Raw genomic sequence first — 19,060 nt, forward strand, 5'->3', positions numbered from 1 at the left:
GAGCCTTCGGCTCAGGTCATGATCTCAGGGTCCTGGGATCCAGCCCCGCATCGGGCTCTCTGCTCAGCAGGGAGCCTGCTTCCTCCTCTCTCTCTGCCTGCCTCTCTGCCTGCTTGTGATCTCTCTCTGTCAAATAAATAAATAAAATCTTTAAAAAATAAATAAAATAAAATCAGGCCCAGGGATACCCGGAGATCTGAAGCCTGGACTCTCAGTAGGAACCTTTCCAAATTCATGTGCAGAAAAAGCATTCACCTCATGAGCTCAGTCAGGAGGTAAAGGAAACCACCCGCGTGTTGGGTCAGGAAGCCACCTTTCACGTCAAGGTCCATCAAATGCAGCACCCAAAGCTGTGTGGTTTAGGGTGTAGGAGCTGCTAATACAGCTCATAAATACAGAAACTCTGGTGGGGGAGGAAAGAAGGTGTCTGTACCATGTGAGGCAGGCATTCACTCAACCACGAACGCATTCCTTACTGAGTACCACCAAGTACCAGATACTGTGCTCAACACAGAAAATAGAGCAGTGATCAAACAGAGGTCTCTATTCTTCAGGTGGTTAATTCTGAGGGAGGCTGTGAAATTGAAAGATAATAGTATAGATTTGGTCTTCCTCCCAGGTTCCTCCGAAAGAGCTCCTAAAATCCCTGGAATCTTCAAAGAGATAAGTGGGTTTTTGTATGCTAATGAGATGACTGGTGGCTGGAGGCACCTGGATAGCCTCAGGGCTGGTTGCCTGGAGAATCAACAAAATGGTTAGAGGGTTGGAACTTCAGCCCTATTTTTCCCAAATCCCCTACCTCCTACCCCCAACATCCAGGGATGGGAGAGAGGCTGGAGATAAAATTCTGTCACCAATGTACGGTAATTAATCAATCATGCCTACATAATGATGCCTCCATAAAAAGATCCCAGACAGAGGGGTTCAGAGGGCTTCCAGATTGGTGAGCACATGGAGGTTCTGGGGAGTGGGACACCTAGAGTGAGCACAGGCACTCCACACACACCCCTACATACTTTGCCCTGTCCATTTCTTCCATTTGACTATTCCTGAGATGTTTCCTTTTGTAATAAACCAGTAATGTAGTAAGTAAACTGTTTTTCCTTAGTTCTGTGAGCCATTCTAGCAAACTCTTGATCCCCAGGAGGGAGTTATGGAAGCCTTAGACTATACCTCATAAACCTTGGTCAGAAGTATGGCTGGCCCAGGCTTGTAATTGGCCTCTGAAGTGGGAGCAGTCTTTTGGGACTGAGCCCTTCACTTGTGGGATCTGACACTAAGTAAATAGTGTCAAATCTTCATTGACTTGTAGGACACCTAGCTGGTGTTGGAGAATTGGTTGGTGTAAGGGGGAAAGCCACACATTTAGTGTCAAATGTGTTCATTTTGAGTAGAAAAGAACAGAGAAGTTTTCCTGTAGTTGGTGCATTAGAGAGAGAAAAGAGTTTCCATTTTAGAAGCCAAGAATCAAATTATCTCCAAATACCACCACAGCAACAATGACTTGTATAAACAAAAAGATGCATGGTATAAGGATAACCTGTAATGGGGGCTGTTGCCAGGATCAGGGAAGGCTTCTCCCACACAATGATGATTGAGCTGAAGTCTACCAGTAAGTAGGAACTCCTTACAGGAAAGGAGAGCTTGATCCGAGGGCAGAGTCCATACAAAGACTCTGGACACAGTGAGACCTGCAAGGAAGAAAGTCAGTGTGTCTGGGCCAGAGGACTTGTGCTTCTAAAATTTCAGTGACTGCAGTGGGAGAAACCCATTACAGAGGGTCAAGCAAACTACTTAGATGCAAGCAAACTCCTTAGTAGATGTTGGGAAGGAAGAATTTCCTCTGCTCTTCAAGATCCTTCTAGCTAGACAAAGAATCACATTGTCACAGACAGAGTGATAGGAGAAAATCAGATTTAGTTTTGTACAAATTAAATCCACATATACACGGAAATTCCAAAGACGGGCAAAATGGGGAATATATGTCGTCCTGATATAAAGAGAAGGGGATAGGGTCTGGGACTTCAAAGGGAAGGAAGTCAATTCACAGGAAGAGGAAACAGAATAAATGGTAAAAACAAATGTCTACGGGGCTGCACAGAAACAATGGGACTTGGAGAGGAATTTTAACAGAATTGGCTAAATTCCTCCCTGTCTGCCACCCTTAGTTCCTCTTATACTGTAGTTATCTATAGTGATGTTTATCTTCTTGAAGCTGGTCCTCTGTCTAAATTCTTGGGACTGGGGGTTGTCAAAGCTTCTTCCCTAAGTCTTTTGAGCCTTGACTGTTTTCAGCTCAGCATAATCTGAATGCCAAAGTGGTTGCCTGAGATGGCCTGACAACAGAAATTTCAGAATAAGGATTCCATTTCCTTCCTCCTCTATCAAAAGCAGAAAGAAAACACACACACTGGTACAGATCCCAAATGATTATGAAATCTGATAGTCCTTGGATCTTAAGAAAAAAGTTTCTTAACTCTCATCCATTAGTTATTCATTGATTCAAAAAATATTGAAGTATCTGCCATAAGCTAAGCACTCTATTGCCATCAAATTTTTGTTGTGAACTAAACAGATACAGCTCTTGGAGCTAAACATCTTGTGTGGGAGACAGAAAGTGAGCAAAAAAAAAAAAAAATCCAACAAATAAATACGTATGTACAAATTGTGATAATTTTGACAAAATTGAGCTGGGTACAATGATTATGAATAAGAGGAAAGATTTGGATAAATAAAGTGATCAAAAGGCTGCTCCAAGAAGATGAAATTTAAGTTCAATCTGGGCTCTCTTAGCCCATTTACTTCAAAGTTAACAGAAAATGAATACGTATATTCACAAAACTTAATCATCTCACAAACCTTTTTTTTTTTAAGATTGTATTTATTTATTTGACAGACAGAGATCACAAGTAGGCAGAGAGGGAGGCAGAGAGAGAACAGGGGAAACAGGCTCCCTGCTGAGTGGAGAGCCCAATGTGGACCCTGGGATCATGACCTGAGCTGAAGGCAGAGGCTTAACCAACTGAGCCACCCAGGCGCCCCACAAACATGCAACTTTTCTTAAATGGATAAATGAATAAGTCCTCTTTTCTGTCTGAACACTCTAAAAGGTGATTAAATAAAACATAATCAGGTTATTTTAAACAGAAGATACGTAGCAGTTTCTTGGCAATTTTGAACTGTATGTAAATGAAATAGGTTTTATGTATTAACAGGGACTGATTTCTCTCTCGCCAGGAGATGGTGGCAGGTGACGCTTCAGGGACAGAATTCTTTATCTCTGTGTATCACAGGGTGACACCTTCCCACAGTCCTCTTGGCTTCTCCCCTTGTCAGAGTCAATCTACTCAATCTGCAAAGCTCCCAGGATCAAAATGAGAAGAAATTCCTTCTTCCAGGAGCAGAGTAGGAAGGAGGCTGAATGAAACAATGACCACAGGTTAGCCACTGGGGTAAAAGGAAGGGAAGACAAGAGACAGAAGACAGGCAGGCAGGGGAAGAGATTCCAAGAGGACTCAGGGGACTGGAGGCCCTTAAGGAAGCTGAGTCTGGGGGACAGAGATGAACTGCCCTCTGGGCCCCATGGAGAGGCAGGGAGAACATCAGTGTCCACAGCCAACTACCACGTTTCCTCGTGCCCCATTACACCCAGCACTGGCTGCTCCCCGAATCACTGTTGGATTCACATTTTCCAGGCCTATTCCATGCTGTGTATTGGAGATATAGAGAGGATGAAAATGAGCTTTGGTCTCATTCAAAGGAGAAGACAGACACAGGTGAAGTCCCTAATACAACGTGCTCAGTTCCCAGCCAAATCATTTAGTAGGGTTAGCTGCACCTTGTGGCTATTCCCGAGGAGCGCCCATCCATCCAGACCTCTTTTTCTCTACCCTCAATTCCTAGAATAACACAAGGCACCTTAAAAATGCTCTGGGGGTGCCTGACTGGCTCAGTTGGTGGAACATGCAACTCTCGATCTCAAGGTTAGGGGTCCAAGCACCACACTGGGCATAGAGTTGACTTACACATAAAATCTTTTTGAAAAATGCTCTGGGTGGCTCAGTCAGTTAAGTATCTGCCTTTGGATCGGGGCATGATCTCAGGGTCCTGGGATCGAGTCCCGCATTGGGCTCCCTGCTCAGTGAGGAGTCTGCTTCTCCCTCTCCTTCTCTCCCCTACCCCGTGTTCTCATTCTCTCTCTCTTTGACAAACAAAATCTTTTAAAAAACGCTCTGTAAGGGGCGCCTGGGTGGTTCAGTCAGTTAAGCATCTGACTTTTGGTTTTGGCTCAGGTCATGATCTCAGGGTCAGGGAATCAAACCCCACATTGGGGTCCACACTGATCGTGGAGCTTGCTTTAGATTTTCTCTCCCTCTCTCTCTGATCCTCCCACCCCAACTTGCACACAGACACATGCTCTCTCTCTCTCTCTCTCAAAAAAAAAAAATGCTCTGTAAGGTTATAAAATGCTCCTTCAAGGAATAAGTCATGAGAGTGAAAAGTACAGCATAGGAAATACAGTCAATGATACTGTAATAACTTTGCGTGGGACACATCTTGGTGAGCATTTCATGATGATATAAATGTTGACTCACGGTGTTACACACCTGGAACTAATATTATACATTAACTATATCTCAATTAAAATAACAATAATAATAATAATAAATGCCCTGTAATCCTGAGTTGCTTAAATGAATGTAGAGGGGATAATATTTTTATACCTTGATGATGGGCAGACACCACAAGGTTTAAAGCAGAAAAGTAACCCGAGCATCTCTGTTTCAGAACTCATCCCTGAGCAGCGTGACCAGCAGGGGATCCAGAGGGGAGAGACTGGAGTAACTGGGAGCGTAAGCACAGGCAGGCAGCAGTGGGAAACGGGGGTTCTTAATGACGTCCAGCTTTCTGTCCCGGGGCAACAGAAAGGCCTGGACAGGACCCTAAAGGACTGTGATACAAAGAGAAGACCCCCCAGGAGCCAGCGGCCCAGGGCCCCGAGGAGAGCGGGCTGAGGAGAACGCGAGTGAGGAGTGACCCCTGGACTTAGCAATGAAGAGGCCGCTGAGGGCAGGCCAGCCACAAAGGTGGAGGAGCAAGTGGTTGGTAAGGAACCAGAGACGGGAGCGGAGAGATGCTCAGGAGGCGGCCGAGAACAGGCAAGGGACACCATGAGTTTGTGTCACTATGTCACTGCCCTTGACGCAGGAGGGGCACAGCCTGGGATTTCCATCTCACAGCAGCTCCAGGCTTCACTGAGGACATGGCAGGGACGCCTGGGATACCTCCTCAGTGGGCTGGGCAGGACTGCGTGGGATGGGGGAAGCTCTTTCCTTCGGGGAGTCCCAAGAGTGAGGTGAGTGCCCAGTCATGGAGGCTGGGGCTGGACATCCTGGGAGGGTGGCCCCAGAGCCCGCATTTCCTGCCACCCCAGAGATGCTCCCTGCTTTCCTTCCACCAGGAGGACTGGCAGGTGGAGGTGCTGAGCACCTGGCCCCACAGGGAGGAGGGCTCACCCCAGGGAGGGGTTACCTGAGCAGAGTGGCCCTGCGGGGATGAAGCTGGATCTCTGGCTCACCGGGTTGCTGGCAGTGCAGTGATAGCTGTCACTGGCCCCCGGTCTCCAGGAGACGTGGAGAGTGGTTCCTCCGTGGGACATAACTGCCCCCTGGCCGAGGGGTGCCCATCTGTACTGAACGTCCTCTCCAGACCGTTGCAGGGAGCAGATCAGAGTGAAGTAGCAGGCCCCATCCTTCATGATCTGGGAGCTGACAGTGATATTGGGCTCCTGTAGCTTCTCTGTGCAAGGAAGGAAAGTTCCAGCTCGGAGCAGACTCTGGTCTGGCCAAGCAGGGGAGAGAGGAAAGGTCAAAGTTCAAACGTGAGCCCTCCACACCCCTCACCATAGACATGCAGGGTGAAATCCCTGGTGATGTTGATCGGGGGACTCTGCAGGGTGATCAAGGCTCTGTAGAGGCCGGAGTCCTGCAGCGTCAGGGGCCCGATCTGAAGAGAGTAGCTGTCGCGGAGGGCATGCCACCGTCTGCTGCTCAGTCCCTGAGTCCCGGCAGCCAGGACGGGCTGGCCTCCTGGTCCTCGTTGCATAACGGCAGCAAGCCCTCCAGAGCTCCAGGTGACCCTTTCCACTTCCTGCCCAGCCAGGAACTCCAGGGGCAAAATGGCCAAGTCCCCGAGGAGACCGGTCACTGTCTCCCCCACGGTCACCCCTGCCAGGATTTCGGGCCCTGCAGACAGACGGAAAACCACAGCTTCAATGCCAGGTTCTCCCCTATGCGCTCAGGGCCACCCAGGCCTGGTGGGGCTCCTCCTGCCCAAACCCCTCCAGCGTCCACACGGGCTCCGGTGGGCCTTCCCCACCCTCCCCTGACCACACTGGCCCAACGCACCCAGCCCACTCCCTCAACAGTGTTCTCCCCGGGGCCTGAAGTGGACCCTGCGCCCCACCTCTGTCCACTTTAGAGCCCCAGGGCACAGAGTGTGCTCAGGTCCCAGGTACCTGGACATGAGGACGGCACTGAGACGGGGAGGGAGCTGCTGTTACTGACTGGGTTCTTGACCATACAGGTGAAGGTCAGAGACCTGTCCCCGGGCCCTGAGGAAACACTGAGGACAGACCCTCCATGGGACACAACCGTCCGGGGTCCCAGAGGTAGCCAGCTGTAGGTCACAGAGCCTCTTCTGCTGTCGGCCACACACGTCAGGATGAAGATACAGTGTCCATTCTCGCCGACCCTGGAGCTCAGGGTGACATGGGGCTGGGCCAGCTGCTCTGTGGGCACAAAATGAACCAACCAAGGACTGTGTGGCCTCCCTTCACAGGGCAGAAGACACGACGCATTGAGGCCAAGACTCTGCCTCCTCCTGAATATGCACAAGGAGAAACGGAGGCAGAATCTGCCCACAGCTACTGGAGAGTTTCGGGTTTCACGAGGCCTGGCCGCAGAGCAAGTTTCGGGTTTCACGAGGCCTGGCCGCAGAGCATCACTGATTCCCAGAACCACTGTGTGAAGTAGGGAGCAGAGGTCGGGCACCTACTCTGTGTAACGGGCTCAGAGAGCTTCAGGTGTAACTTGTCCAGAGTCCCGTCTATTAAATGAGGATTGTCCAGACCCAAATCCATTGGATCTGCCCCCCAAGCCTGGGTTCCCACCCTGCACTAACTACATGAAGGTCGTGTGTACACACCTCACAGAACCGTGTTGTGATTACATCTCTTCCCAGGAGGGGTCTCTTCAGGACACTTCCAGCGCCCCCGATGCCCAAGCTCCTAGAGGCCCAACGAGGCTCCCAGAAGATCTGGCCCTTGGCTTTTAAGGGCTCTCCCACCACTCCCGTGTACTCCCTTCAAACTGCACCCCACCCCTTTCCCCCAGGACCAGGAGCTCAGATGCTTCCTTAAGGTTTCCACGTTCTGGCTGTGTCCCCAGGCCAGAGCCAGTGAGTTTGACAGTAACAGGAAGAGTCGCTGAGAGAGTGGACGGGACAGGCTCAGCAGAGCCACGGGTGTGGGAGAAGGCTGCTCTGTTTCCTGCCGCCTGATGGCAGCCCCAGGGGCAGCTCAATTGGGCAAAAATAGGGCCCACCACCCAGAATGCCCCCTGGGGAGAAGGCAGGCTGGGTGACTTTGGGCTGCCTCCCCTCCGCGTGGTCCTCTGGAACCCAGATCCTTCCTCCGTGACTCCCCCTGCAGGCCCCTTTCCCCTCAGCATCCTCTCTAGCTCAAGCCCATTAACACAGGACAAACCAGACACTCAGGATGTGGCATCAGGGGGCTGAGTTCTCATTCTGGCTCTGCCACTTTCTACCTCCGGGTGACTGTTCTCTGAGACTGGTTTTGGCAGCACCGAAGAAGAACCCATCTCCGGCAGCTGCCTGCAGGGCTGTCGTGAGGTCGCAGTGACTTGGAGAGCTCCCTGAGAAGGACGAGCTGCGGGCTGTTACCTTCACTGTTTCCGCTTCGCTGGGGCCGACGAGAGGGGCTCTCCCACCAGCCCTGGACCAGCCTAGTCCCACCAAGGTCCCCAAAGCCCCGGTGTGCCCTCGAGCTGTCTGAGAACCCAGGCCTGATTTGTGGCAGAAACGCTTTCTCCCCAGGAAGCAAGTCCATTTTCTCACACTAAAGAAGTTGCCTCATCAAATAGGAGTATTTCCTAACACATGACTCAGGCTGAAAAGCTTCTCTGCCTCCCTCCATCGGCGAGCTTCCCCGTGTCTGTCCGCACTCGCACCTGCACCCTCTTGCTTCCCACTGTGGGGGAGGCGGGCGGCTCGGCCACTGCCCCTCGCGACCTCGGCCATGTCCCTCGGGCAAAGACTGGAACCACAGCTGATCTGAGTCCTAGCAAAATGCCCTGGGATCCTCCCAGAACAGGAGAAGACAGTGGCCCTGACATGCCGAAAACCCTTCCGCCAACCCCACAGTCTCCCCTGGGATGCACTCCTGAGGAAGGGGCTCCCTGCTCCGAACAGAACTGCAGACCATCCCCCAGAGCTGGTTCTCTGGCGATGGGGTGTTCCGGCCCCTGCATTGTGGCCAACCAGCACCTTTTGTCATTCTTTGTGGTATAAGGGACCCAGGTTACTCTTTCACGCTCTGTATGAGTAATAAGCGGTCTGAATGTAAAACTGGCTTCTTGTATCTTTACTGGCTGAATCAGCTCGCCCTCCTTGCTGCTGGGGCGCCTGCCCCACCTCTGGTGTCTCTGTTACAGTTTTCCCTCCTGAAACAACCCTTAAGTACCTTTAAGCAGTGTGACCCCAGCACTCCCGCACGTCTGCAGATCTAGCTCCCAGGAGTTTCCCCTCACCCGACGGACTGCTCCCACTTCAGCCTCGAGCAAGCTCAAGAAGGCTGTGGCGTGACTGAGTTCTCAGGGCTGAGGTCCCTTCTCTGCCCACTACAGACCCCGGGGGCTCTGTGGCCACAGCCTGGGCCACATCCTGGGCCTTAACGTTGTTCAGGAGATGCTCCCGGGCAACTCTACTTCACATGGTTTCTCGTGTTTTTTACAGTGAGCGTGCATTGTTAGCTTTGCAATCAGGAAAACCGTAAATGTTACTGAAACAGATGTGGGAAAGCCTGTGAGAAAGCCTGAAAGACGGGTGCCGCCCCACACCTGTGGCCGCGGGCGGGACACTCACCGTGCACTTGCAGTCGGTACTCCCGGGTGTGGGTGATGCGGGAGCCCCTCAGGTTCACGTGGGCTCGGTAGGGCCCCGCGTCGTTCCAGCTCAGGTTGCCGATCCGAAGCGAGTAGCCTGGCCCCACCACACTCACACGACCCCAGTACCGGGTGTCTGCCTGGTGGAAGGTGTCTGGCCCTCCTGCTTCTGCCAAGGTTACGGTGGCTATGGCCATGGAGGAGGAACGGGACATCCAAGAGATGCTCTCCACCGGCTGTCCAGCCTGTAGCTGCAGAGGCAGAGTGACAGACCCCCCTAGGGTCCCAGTTACCGTCACAAGGTCTGGGTCCTGTCCGGAAACCCCTGTCCCTGCAGAGACACAGATCAGAAGCTTCAAGGGCAGCCCAACTAAGCCAGAGGCTCACAACAGGCCTGAGAGAGTCAGGGAAGGGATGATTATTCCCATTTATAGATGAGACCACAGAGACCCAAAGAAATGGCGTGGCTTGCCCCAGACGACAGAGCTGGCTACGTCTGGTGACAACAGCTGGCTGCTGGTGAACAGGAGCACAAGTCAGCCCCTTCCCTTCATGGCGAAGTGGCCTTCCTCAGCATTTACAGTAACTAATTCACATGTAATAAAATAATTCATAGAGGCTGGGCTAGGGTTGCAGATGCTGAGTGGAACGGAGAGAAAGGAAATTCCTGGGAGGTGCCTGGGGGACGAGCTCTGCAGTTACCCTGAGCCACCCTCTTGCTGATCCAGGCAATCAGATCAGAACTCAGTTAGCCCAGCCCCACCGGAGCAGACACTACCCTGCAGCATCCACATCACGGCATGTTCAGTCTGTGTTGAACAGAAGCAAGCTCTGAGGCTCCACCTGGGTTCTGCGAACATCTTCCTAGAAGGAAGGCTAGTGCTGAGCTGGCCAAGCAAGTTGGAGGGGAGTCAGGGGACAGTCATTCAAGACCAAGCTACTCGGGAGAAGAACAGAAGCACCACGGCACTAGTCAGACTGCTCGAGTTCAAACCCTTGCAAGGTACTAGCTGTATGATCTTGGGAGGTGACTTATGCCTCTCTGAGTCCTGGCTTTCTCACCTGTGAAGCAGGGAGTGCCATCTTCCAGGACTTTGTGGGCTTAAATGTTATTCAAGATTCTTGATGTCACTGGAACAAGTTGGTGACTGCACCTTGTTCGCGCTCTGACCGAAACTCACCAGCACCCTCATCGAGAAATGCAAAAAACCAGTGCTCAGTCGTGTGACTGTTGGAATATTCTAGCAACACTGCCACGCTGTCCCAGGAACAGAAAATCTGAAACTGACCCAGGTGTGCAGCTCAGTGGTTTGGAGTGGCTCAGGAAGGATCTGGGTCCTGATTCAGAGTGGGACACAAGACCGCCCGCTGCATCGCTGTTCCCGGGCCAGGTGGTGAGTCACTTTGCCAAGTTGACCCAAGAAGTCCTGGGAGGGTAGGTGTGGGTCCAAGGGGTGGGAGGGGGCTGCTGTCCTGGGGGACTGGGCACCCCAAGCTGGGGGCAGGTCTGCATTCTGTGCCCCCAACCAGAGTCCACTCAACAGCCTGGCGTCCACGTCTTCTGTGGGGCTACCTTGGCTGCACCCAGAGAATCGTGCACAGTGACGGGAAGCATAGCAGGGCGGCAGGTGTGGGCATCAGCGGCACCCTCCTCGCCCCACGTGGGGCCCAGGGCCTGAAATCCGGCTGGGGGAACCCCAAGGCGACTGAGCAGTGTGGCTCCTCCTCCCACCCTCAGACGCAGTAACGCATCAGGCCTCATTCAAGGGCTCCTCCAGGGTTGGGCTCCATACTTCCAGTCCAGTCCTGCCCACCCTGGTTTCCTTTAGCCTCTGCGCTTTTGTTGGCTTATTTGGGTTTAAGCATTTACTTCACCCGGATTCGTACAGATGCTGTATGCATGTCTTTCCGCATAGTTCACAAGCTCTCCAAGGAGAGAGATGGATGGGAATGAGTATCTGGGTGCGTTAGCCTCAGGGTTTGCTGCCGTGCGGGTGTGTGGAAACTCTTGGTCTGAATCCTGTTTCTGGATCCAAGTGAGGGGAGACACAGAGGGATCAGATCAGGACATGAATCCCAATGCCAGACACCGTGCCCGGTAGGGTAAACACGTTCTCTTATCTGACGTCCCAAGAAAATTGTAAGGTGGGGGCTCTTCTTCCCATTTGAAAGATTAACATCTTGACACACAAAGAGCTTAAGACTCTTGCCCCCAGTCCCCAGCTCAGAAGCAGCAGAGTCTGCATGAAGATCCAAGTTCACCCGACCCCAAAGACGGTGCTCCGTCAACCATGCTGTGTGGCCAGCAATGGGCTCTCATCGTACCTAATCCCTCCCAGGGACCTGCTGACCCCCATTCCCACTCCACATCCAGCACAGGACCTGACACACAAGAGCCCCAATGGATGTTTCCAGAACTGAACTGAACTGTGAACATTTTTTAAGGCAGGACTTGTCTTACCCATTATTTGGCCATGTGCCCCGGGGATGCCCCTGTGGGCGGGGACCATAGAGCACCTGGCCTGGACGCCAAGCAGATGAGCTTGCTCTGTGTGGGGATAGGAAAGTGGGGATGAGGGGGACCTCGCAGGAATCTCCACGCCAGTTCCGCCACCGTGGCCGAGGACACTGCTCTCCGAGTTTCCACGGCACCACTGTATTCCCACAGCTGGCAGTGCTGCCTTCTAGACTGTGCACCAGAAGACGTCCCCTAATCTCCCTGAGCCTCCGTCTGTCCTCATAAAATATGTGTAATCCAGTGTGCCTTATCTATATCACAAATCTGTTGTGGGAATCAGAGTTATTGTTGTTGTCGTTGTTGTTGTTTAACTTAGGTAAATGTTCTGGGCGCCTGGGTGCCTCAGTGGCTTAAGCCTCTGCCTTCGGCTCAGGTCATGATCTCAGGGTCCTGGGATCGAGTCCCGCATCGGGCCCTCTGCTTAGCAGGGAGCCTGCTTCCTCCTCTCTCTCTGCCTGCCTCTCTGCCTGCTTGTGATCGCTGTCTGTCAAATAAATAAATAAAAAATCTTTAAAAAAAAAAAAAAAACTTAGGTAAATGTTCTTTATAAACTGTGATAGGTGACAAGGGCAGGCCACCCAAGATGGGCCACTGGGGCCTACTGATTAAATAAGTGGCTTAGGAACCAGTCCACACAAGGACACTCAGACCCTCCGCTGCTCCCTGAAAGCAGGAAACAGATCTCCCGTGTGAAAGGCAGCCTGCCTGGACCAGGAGGTAAGGAGAAGCCTGATCACCAGGGGTGGGAAAGTTAGAGCCAAGAACGCTTACAAACAACCTGGTTACTTTTTTACTAATTCACTCCCCCAGCCCAAAGTCTGTTCAGAATTCCTTACTAATCGAAGTGCCCAGAGTTAAGTTTTCTTTGTCCTGTCAATTCCTCACAGATTTATTGTCTCTTTATCTAAAAAGTACAAAAACTGCCTCTTCAATCATTTCTTTTAGGAATCAATTTCATTATTGGGCCCCCATGCACATGTCATAAAACCTTGGGTTTTTTTCTCCTGTTAATCTGTCTCACATAAATTTAGTTCTTAGTTCAGGTAGGAGATCTCAAGGGTAAAGAAAAATTTTTCCTTCCCTTCACTGCCAAGTTTTAAATGTATCAAGGGATTCACCAGCAGGCTTACAGGAGAACCCCCTAAAGAGTAGGGTGGGGACTACCCCAAGGCGGGTGACATTCGTAATGACACACACTGGTTTTCCCCGATGAAGAATGAAAGCAAAAGCAAGACCAGAGCCTAGCCCCTCACGCAGACTTCTCAAACGCTTTGTTCCCCAACTCTGGTTCCCAAGCCTATTTCTTGCCACCGCTCAGGTCCTCAGGGACAGGAGCAAGCAGTAAGAATCTAAAGGGACAGAAACAGCCGCTAAGTGCCAGGCTGAGATCCCCTCCTGAAGTCATTTATGGGACACAGTAAGCCCAATTCATGATGAAGGGTCTCTCCCGGGGGCTGGTGGGAGAGGGAGGAGAGGCAAAGAGACGTAAAAGGATAATGACTGAAATGGCAAGATGAAGATAGTGCAGGTCCTCGATCTCATGCCCCCACCATCCACCTGTGTGGGGATGCCCAGGGCTCCCTGTGACTCATTAGCAGAGGAAATGTGAGCATGACAAGGACACAGCGTGGGCCCGCACGGTCTGAAATGGTAGCACGTGCAACACACACACACACACACACACACACACACACAGCCTGGCTCCCAGAGAGGCAGCACCTTCAGTGAAACTCACCCTTGGCAAGAGAAATGTGCAGCAGGTAGAGGTGCCTGGGAGGCAATGGCAGGGACAGACTTACCTGTGAAAAGACCAAGCAAGAGGAGGAATCCTGGTAGAGAAAGACCCATAGTAGTCACCAGCAGAATGGCCTGCCTCAGGACAGCTGACCAGCTGTGAATGTATAACTGTCAGCCCACAAATATTTCCTCTTTCTAGAGTTTACCGCAGTAATTGCATGTAGCTTTGAAGTCACAGGATGTAGACATGAGGCGATATATGAGAAAGGCCAGGGGAGCTACGACTTAAAAGTCAAAGCTGACAATGTCTCAGCCGTGCTTTAAAGCCTTCAGAAGCTCCCCCATCCCCTACAAGGTGAAGTCAGACTCACAGCCCCGGGAGAAGAGGCTTTTCCTGTTCTCTTGCTTCTAGTCAAGCTTGACCTAATGCCATGTCACCACATCTCCCATCTTGGGCTCCAGTCACCACAGACTGTTTCTAGAGTCTCCCCCAAAACCCCTTAGGATTTCTCAGCCCTGTACATTGGCTCCCGCAAATCTGCTTCCTGGGTCACCCTAGTCTCTGCCCCTGCCTCACCCACCGCACCCTAGGCTTCCTTTCCCATCCTTCAATTCCCAGTGGTTAGCTCAGTGTCGGCGCATAGCAGGGGCTTCTCACCTACATGGTTGCTGAGCACATGGGCAGATACTGAGTCACCAGGCAGAGAAGAGCAGGCCCGGAATGGCTCAGAGCTGGGAGCACTGGAGTGGATATGACACTTCCTGATTTGAATCATGCCTCTGCTGCTTAGTTATGATGTTAGCAACTACTTCCCAGGCAATAAGACTTCCCCATTATCATTTATTTCCTTGAAGATGGTTTTTGTGCATAAAAAAAATTATCCATAGCTATTTTTTCTTTAAGACTTCATACTCAAGCTACCCTACAACCCAGCAATCGCACTACTCAGTATTTACCCTAAAGATGCAAATGTAGGGATCCAAAGGGGCACGTGCACCCAAATGTTCATAGCAGCGATGTCCACAGTAGCTAAACTATGGAAAGAACCTAGATGTCCATCAATAGATGAATGGATAAAGAAGATGTGGTGTATATACACAATGGAATACTATGCAGACATCAAAAGAAACGAAATCTTGCCATTTGCAATGATGTGGATGGAACTAGAGGGTATCATGCTTAGTGAAATAAGTCAATCAGAGAAAGACAGTTATCATATGATCTCCCTGATATGAGGAAATGGAGATGTAATGTGGGGGGTTCGGGGGGAGGAAAAGAATAAATGAAACAAAATGGGATTGGGAGGGAGACAAACCATAAGAGACTCTTAATCTCACAAAACAAACTGAGGGTTGCCGGGGGAAGGAGGGGGGTCGGGAGAGGGGGGTGGGGTTATGGACATTGGGGAGGGTATGTGCTATGGTGAGTGCTGTGAAGTGTGTAAATCTGGTGATTCACAGACCTGTACCCCTGGGGATAAAAATACATTATATGTTAATTTAAAAATTTTTTTAAAAGACTTCATACTCAATTTACCAAAAAAATACAAACAAACAAATTTATAACCTTGGCCAGCCTTAAGTGCAGTTCAGCTTATGAATCACATTCCATATACAACTCTGGCTGCATTTAACCTCCTTTGGGTGACTATTGATCGTATTTGACTCACTTTACAAGTTTATGAATTGATTTCTTTAAGGACTTTAAATCTCACTATTGAATGTAATGTACTTAGTTTCCTTTTAAAGTACTTTCTTTTTTTCAGAGTTGAAAACAGATTTTATGCTATAGTTCTTCTGCTTGTTCTTCTTTTAATATATAAGATATAAATATATTTTTAATACTACTATTTTTACTCCCAGAGAGTTAACACACAGGAGAGTTATGTCAGTTTCAGGTACACAATATAGGCATTCAGCGCTTCCACGCATCTCCTGGCTCATCCCCAACACCTCTTTCCCCCATCCCCCAACCACCTTGGATAAAGTATTTGAATCAATAAATAAGATTCCCCCAAATATTTAAAAAAGGCTTATAAATCTAGTACACCAAACTTATAAGTAGGGTAATTCTCTCTCTTTTTTTTTTTTTTTTTGGATTGTATTTATTTATTTGACAGAGAGAGAGCGAGCAAACACATAAGCAGGGGGAGCAGCAGAGGAGAGGGAGAAACAGGCTCTCCGCTGAGCAGGGAGCCCGACACAGGGCTCCATCCCAGGACCCCAGGATCATGAGGCAGATGCTTAACCAACTGAGCTACCCAGGCACCCCATAAATAGGGTAATTCTTAAGTAGTCTTCAAATATTCAGTATTTGACACAGACCTAGGTTCACCTGCAATAGCGTTGCGTGGTTACAGATGGCCACTGCACGTGTAGTGAGCATAACGTACAGATGTGTCCAGTCATGATGGCGTACCCCCGAAACTCATGTAACGTTGTCTGCTAACTGTACTTCAACAGAAATTTATCAATTAAAATAAAATAAAATCACAAATGCAAATCAATTACTCAAATACATAGTTCAAATTGGAACCACAAATGATTACTTTAATAAGCTGGATGTCTCAAATAATATATATATGTAAACAAAAAGTACTAACTGATACCTTGAACATGCCTAATCTGAATTCCTTATCTTTCCAGCACTGAAAGATTCATAAAGGACACAGTTATGTCATCTCCACTCCTGCTGTTTTTGCCTCATCAACAAAGGTTGCTTAAACACCGGAAACATTACTGAGATTTCAACTGTTGGTACCTAGCCAGGTCCCTTTGTTTATGTCCTCTAAAAGGCTGGTCTCAGGTGCCTGGGTGGCTCACTTGGTTAAGCATCTGACCCTTGGTTTCGGCTCAGGTCATCATCTCATGGTTGTGGGATGGAGCCCTGTATCAGGCTGTGCATTCAGCAGGGAGTCTGCTTGAAGATTCTCTCCCTCTGCCCTCCCCCACTCCCAGAGAGAAAGAGAGAGAGAGAGAGAGAGTGTGTGTGTGTGTGTGTGTGTGTGTGTGTATGCACGCACATAAACACCCATGCTCTCTCTCTCTCCCTCTCTCAAATAAATAAATAAATAAATCTGGGGAAAAAAAAAGGAAGAAGAAGAAGAAGTCTCGTCTCATAGCCTGTGTCCCTCAATTCAACTTGCCACACTGTGATAACACCTAATTCTTTCTTCGCTTTACTCTAACTGTAGCCCTTGATTTGATGTTATATTTCTTTCAGCTCTTAAGATATTTAACTATCTTTCCATTGAGGTGTAAGAAGTTTTAAACTTGTTGAAATTCTGTATTCCTTTCATATTGTTCCAATCTGCAGGAGAATAAACATGTAAAAACCCCCACATGATACTAAAAGTGAAGTAAAAACAATACAGTTGTGTAAAAGGCAGGGTCATCTTAATTGCAAATTTAATGAAGGGCCTGTTAGGAACTAGTGGTGACCGTAAGCAGCAGAACTTGGGACAGTGGCTGCAGAATCCAAATCACAGCCCAGGCTGAGATTTGATGATAACGGGGGGCAATGCCCAGTAGATGGGTGATTCTGGCACCTGTGCCTGTGCCTGGCTGGGTTCCTGGGACAGCAGAAGGAATTCCAGAAATTTCCAGTTATTTGCTCACATTTACTGACCTGGACCAAGGACACGGAGAAGCTGAAAATAACCAACTCCACTTGCCTCCTCCCTGAATCCCAGCACAAGATGTCTGCGTCCACAGCTCACTGAGAATATTAGCCCTCGCTGTGTGAAGTTGGGGACTGGGTGAGCCCAGGACACATTTGCCAACTGCATTATATCAAAATTCATATTCTTTTAGGTTTTTACTTACTTAAATGCTTATACTTCAATTCTACATATCACAGACTGCCCATCCCGGTTCACCACTACCATGGTTATTCGAGGGACGTATACCTTCAGTTTCTTCGTCTCTAAAATGAGGATAGCAAGAGTACCAACCAAATAAGGTTGGCTTGAGGATTAGAAGAAAATTTACATAAAGCACAAAGCATCACTCATAGTCATTACTCAATAAATGTTAGCAATGGTTTTTATTATCATCGGTGTCCTCGAACCACCTCCCACTCAGAGTGTGGCAGCTCTCATGCTCTTACCTGGGCTCCTTAACAACTCCCTACTTGTCCTCTTATCACAGTCCCATTCCTTCTATCCCCTCCCCACTGCTGCTGGAGCAAGCTTCCAAACGGGTCCTTGAATAACACTGCACCCCTGTTTAAAAACACCTGCTAGGGGTGCCTGAGTGGTTCAGTGGGTTAAAGCCCCTGCCTTCAGCTCAGGTCATGATCCCAGGGTCCTCGGATCAAGCCCCATGTCGGGCTCTTTGCTCAGTGGGGAGACTGCTTCTTCTTCTCTCTCTGCCTGCCTCTCTGCCTACTTGTGATCTCTCTATCTCTGTGTCAAATAAATAAATAAAATCTTAAAAAAAAAAACCAACAAAACACCTGCTAGATGGGGGATGGGCACTAAGGCGGGCCCATGAGACAATGAGCACTCTGTGTTATATGCAACTGATAAAATACGGAACACTACATCGGAAACTAATGATAGCTAATTGAATATGTTGGCTAGTTGAATTTTAATTAAAAAGAAAAAACTGCCTACCAGATGCTCTCTGCCTCTAGTCTCTTGGTGAGTTTGTGCTACCCTAATAGCAGTGCCAGAGACGGGGCTTACAAACAGCAGAGCTTGACTTCTGACAGTTCTGACGGAGGCGGGGAGGTCGAGGGATGGAGGCACCAGTAATTCAGCTTCCGGAGAGGCCCCACCTCCGGCGTCAGAGACGGTGTCTTCGCACTCTCCCCTCACGTGGCAGGAGGGGCGAGGGAGCGCTCTGGGGTCGCTGGCATGCAGACACTAATTCTGTACATGAGGGCTCAACGCTCACGACCTAATCACCTCTCAAAAGCCCCGCCTCCTAATGCCACCCCTTTGGAAATAAGACTTCAACATATGAATTTGGGTGAGGGGGGACGGGACACAAACTTTGAGTGCGTGGTTTCGGGTTATAAGAGCCTTTATCTGGGCTCCAGAGACCGCTCCTGGCCATGTGTCCTGCAATTCTCTCTAGACAGCCACACTCCAGCCCCAGGGCCAGGACTAGCGGGATGCAAGAGAGGCAGCTGATACACCAAATTTAAGGAGGCTCTCGCTCTCAAGCTTGCACGTGCCCTCTGATGGCAGATGCCTGCCATCCTCATGGTCCCTCTCTCCCTCCTTCCTTCCTCCCAGACTACCTGGGCTCAAATTCTTACTTTTAAAAAAGTCAGAATAAGCCACTTAGCCTCTCTGTACCATGGCTTCCTCATCTATAAAACAGGGGTGATAAAAATGCCGATCTCCTCAAGCTGTCATGTGGACTAAATGAGTCCGTGCGCGTTCGCTGTCGGGGGGTCCAGCCCTGACACGCACTCACTGAATGTCAGCTGAAACCCCCCACTCCGCTTCCTGCAGTTTTCCTTCCAAGTCCTCTCCTGCTACAACCTCAGCAAACATACAGTCTGAATCTCAAGACACCAACTAGTTACCGTTTAACCAGACACTGTACATCCACCATTTAAAAAGTCAGTTTCCCGCGGCACCTGGGTGGCTCAGTCAGTTCGCGAGTGACA

General features: G+C 49.8%; 1 protein-coding gene across 1 annotated transcript; it reads right to left on the minus strand.

Moving 5' to 3' along the window:
- Nucleotides 1–3,035: 3,035 nt before the first annotated feature.
- On the minus strand, nucleotides 3,036–13,548 carry LOC111139018 (SLAM family member 9-like). Its single transcript, XM_022491107.1, has 6 exons — nucleotides 13,500–13,548; nucleotides 9,163–9,513; nucleotides 6,518–6,790; nucleotides 5,904–6,245; nucleotides 5,533–5,799; nucleotides 3,036–3,417 (listed from the first exon to the last, which is right to left on the minus strand). The coding sequence occupies exons 1-6, from the start codon at nucleotides 13,546–13,548 to the stop codon at nucleotides 3,344–3,346; spliced, it is 1,356 nt and encodes a 451-aa protein (XP_022346815.1). The 3' UTR covers nucleotides 3,036–3,343.
- Nucleotides 13,549–19,060: the final 5,512 nt, after the last annotated feature.

This window comes from Enhydra lutris, unplaced genomic scaffold (genome assembly GCF_002288905.1).
Source record: "Enhydra lutris kenyoni isolate GAN:26980312 unplaced genomic scaffold, ASM228890v2 scaffoldscaffold94, whole genome shotgun sequence".
Lineage (NCBI taxonomy): Eukaryota > Metazoa > Chordata > Mammalia > Carnivora > Mustelidae > Enhydra > Enhydra lutris.

Coding starts and splice junctions, on each gene's coding strand:
- LOC111139018 (XM_022491107.1), bottom strand. CDS start 13,548: ATGGGTCTTTCTCTACCAGGATTCCTCCTCTTGCTTGGTCTTTTCACA. Junction 9,514..13,499: donor CTTGCTTGGTCTTTTCACAG/GTAAGTCTGTCC, acceptor GTGTCTCTGCAG/GGACAGGGGTTTCCGGACAG. Junction 6,246..6,517: donor AGTGCCGTCCTCATGTCCAG/GTACCTGGGACC, acceptor GTCTGTCTGCAG/GGCCCGAAATCCTGGCAGGG.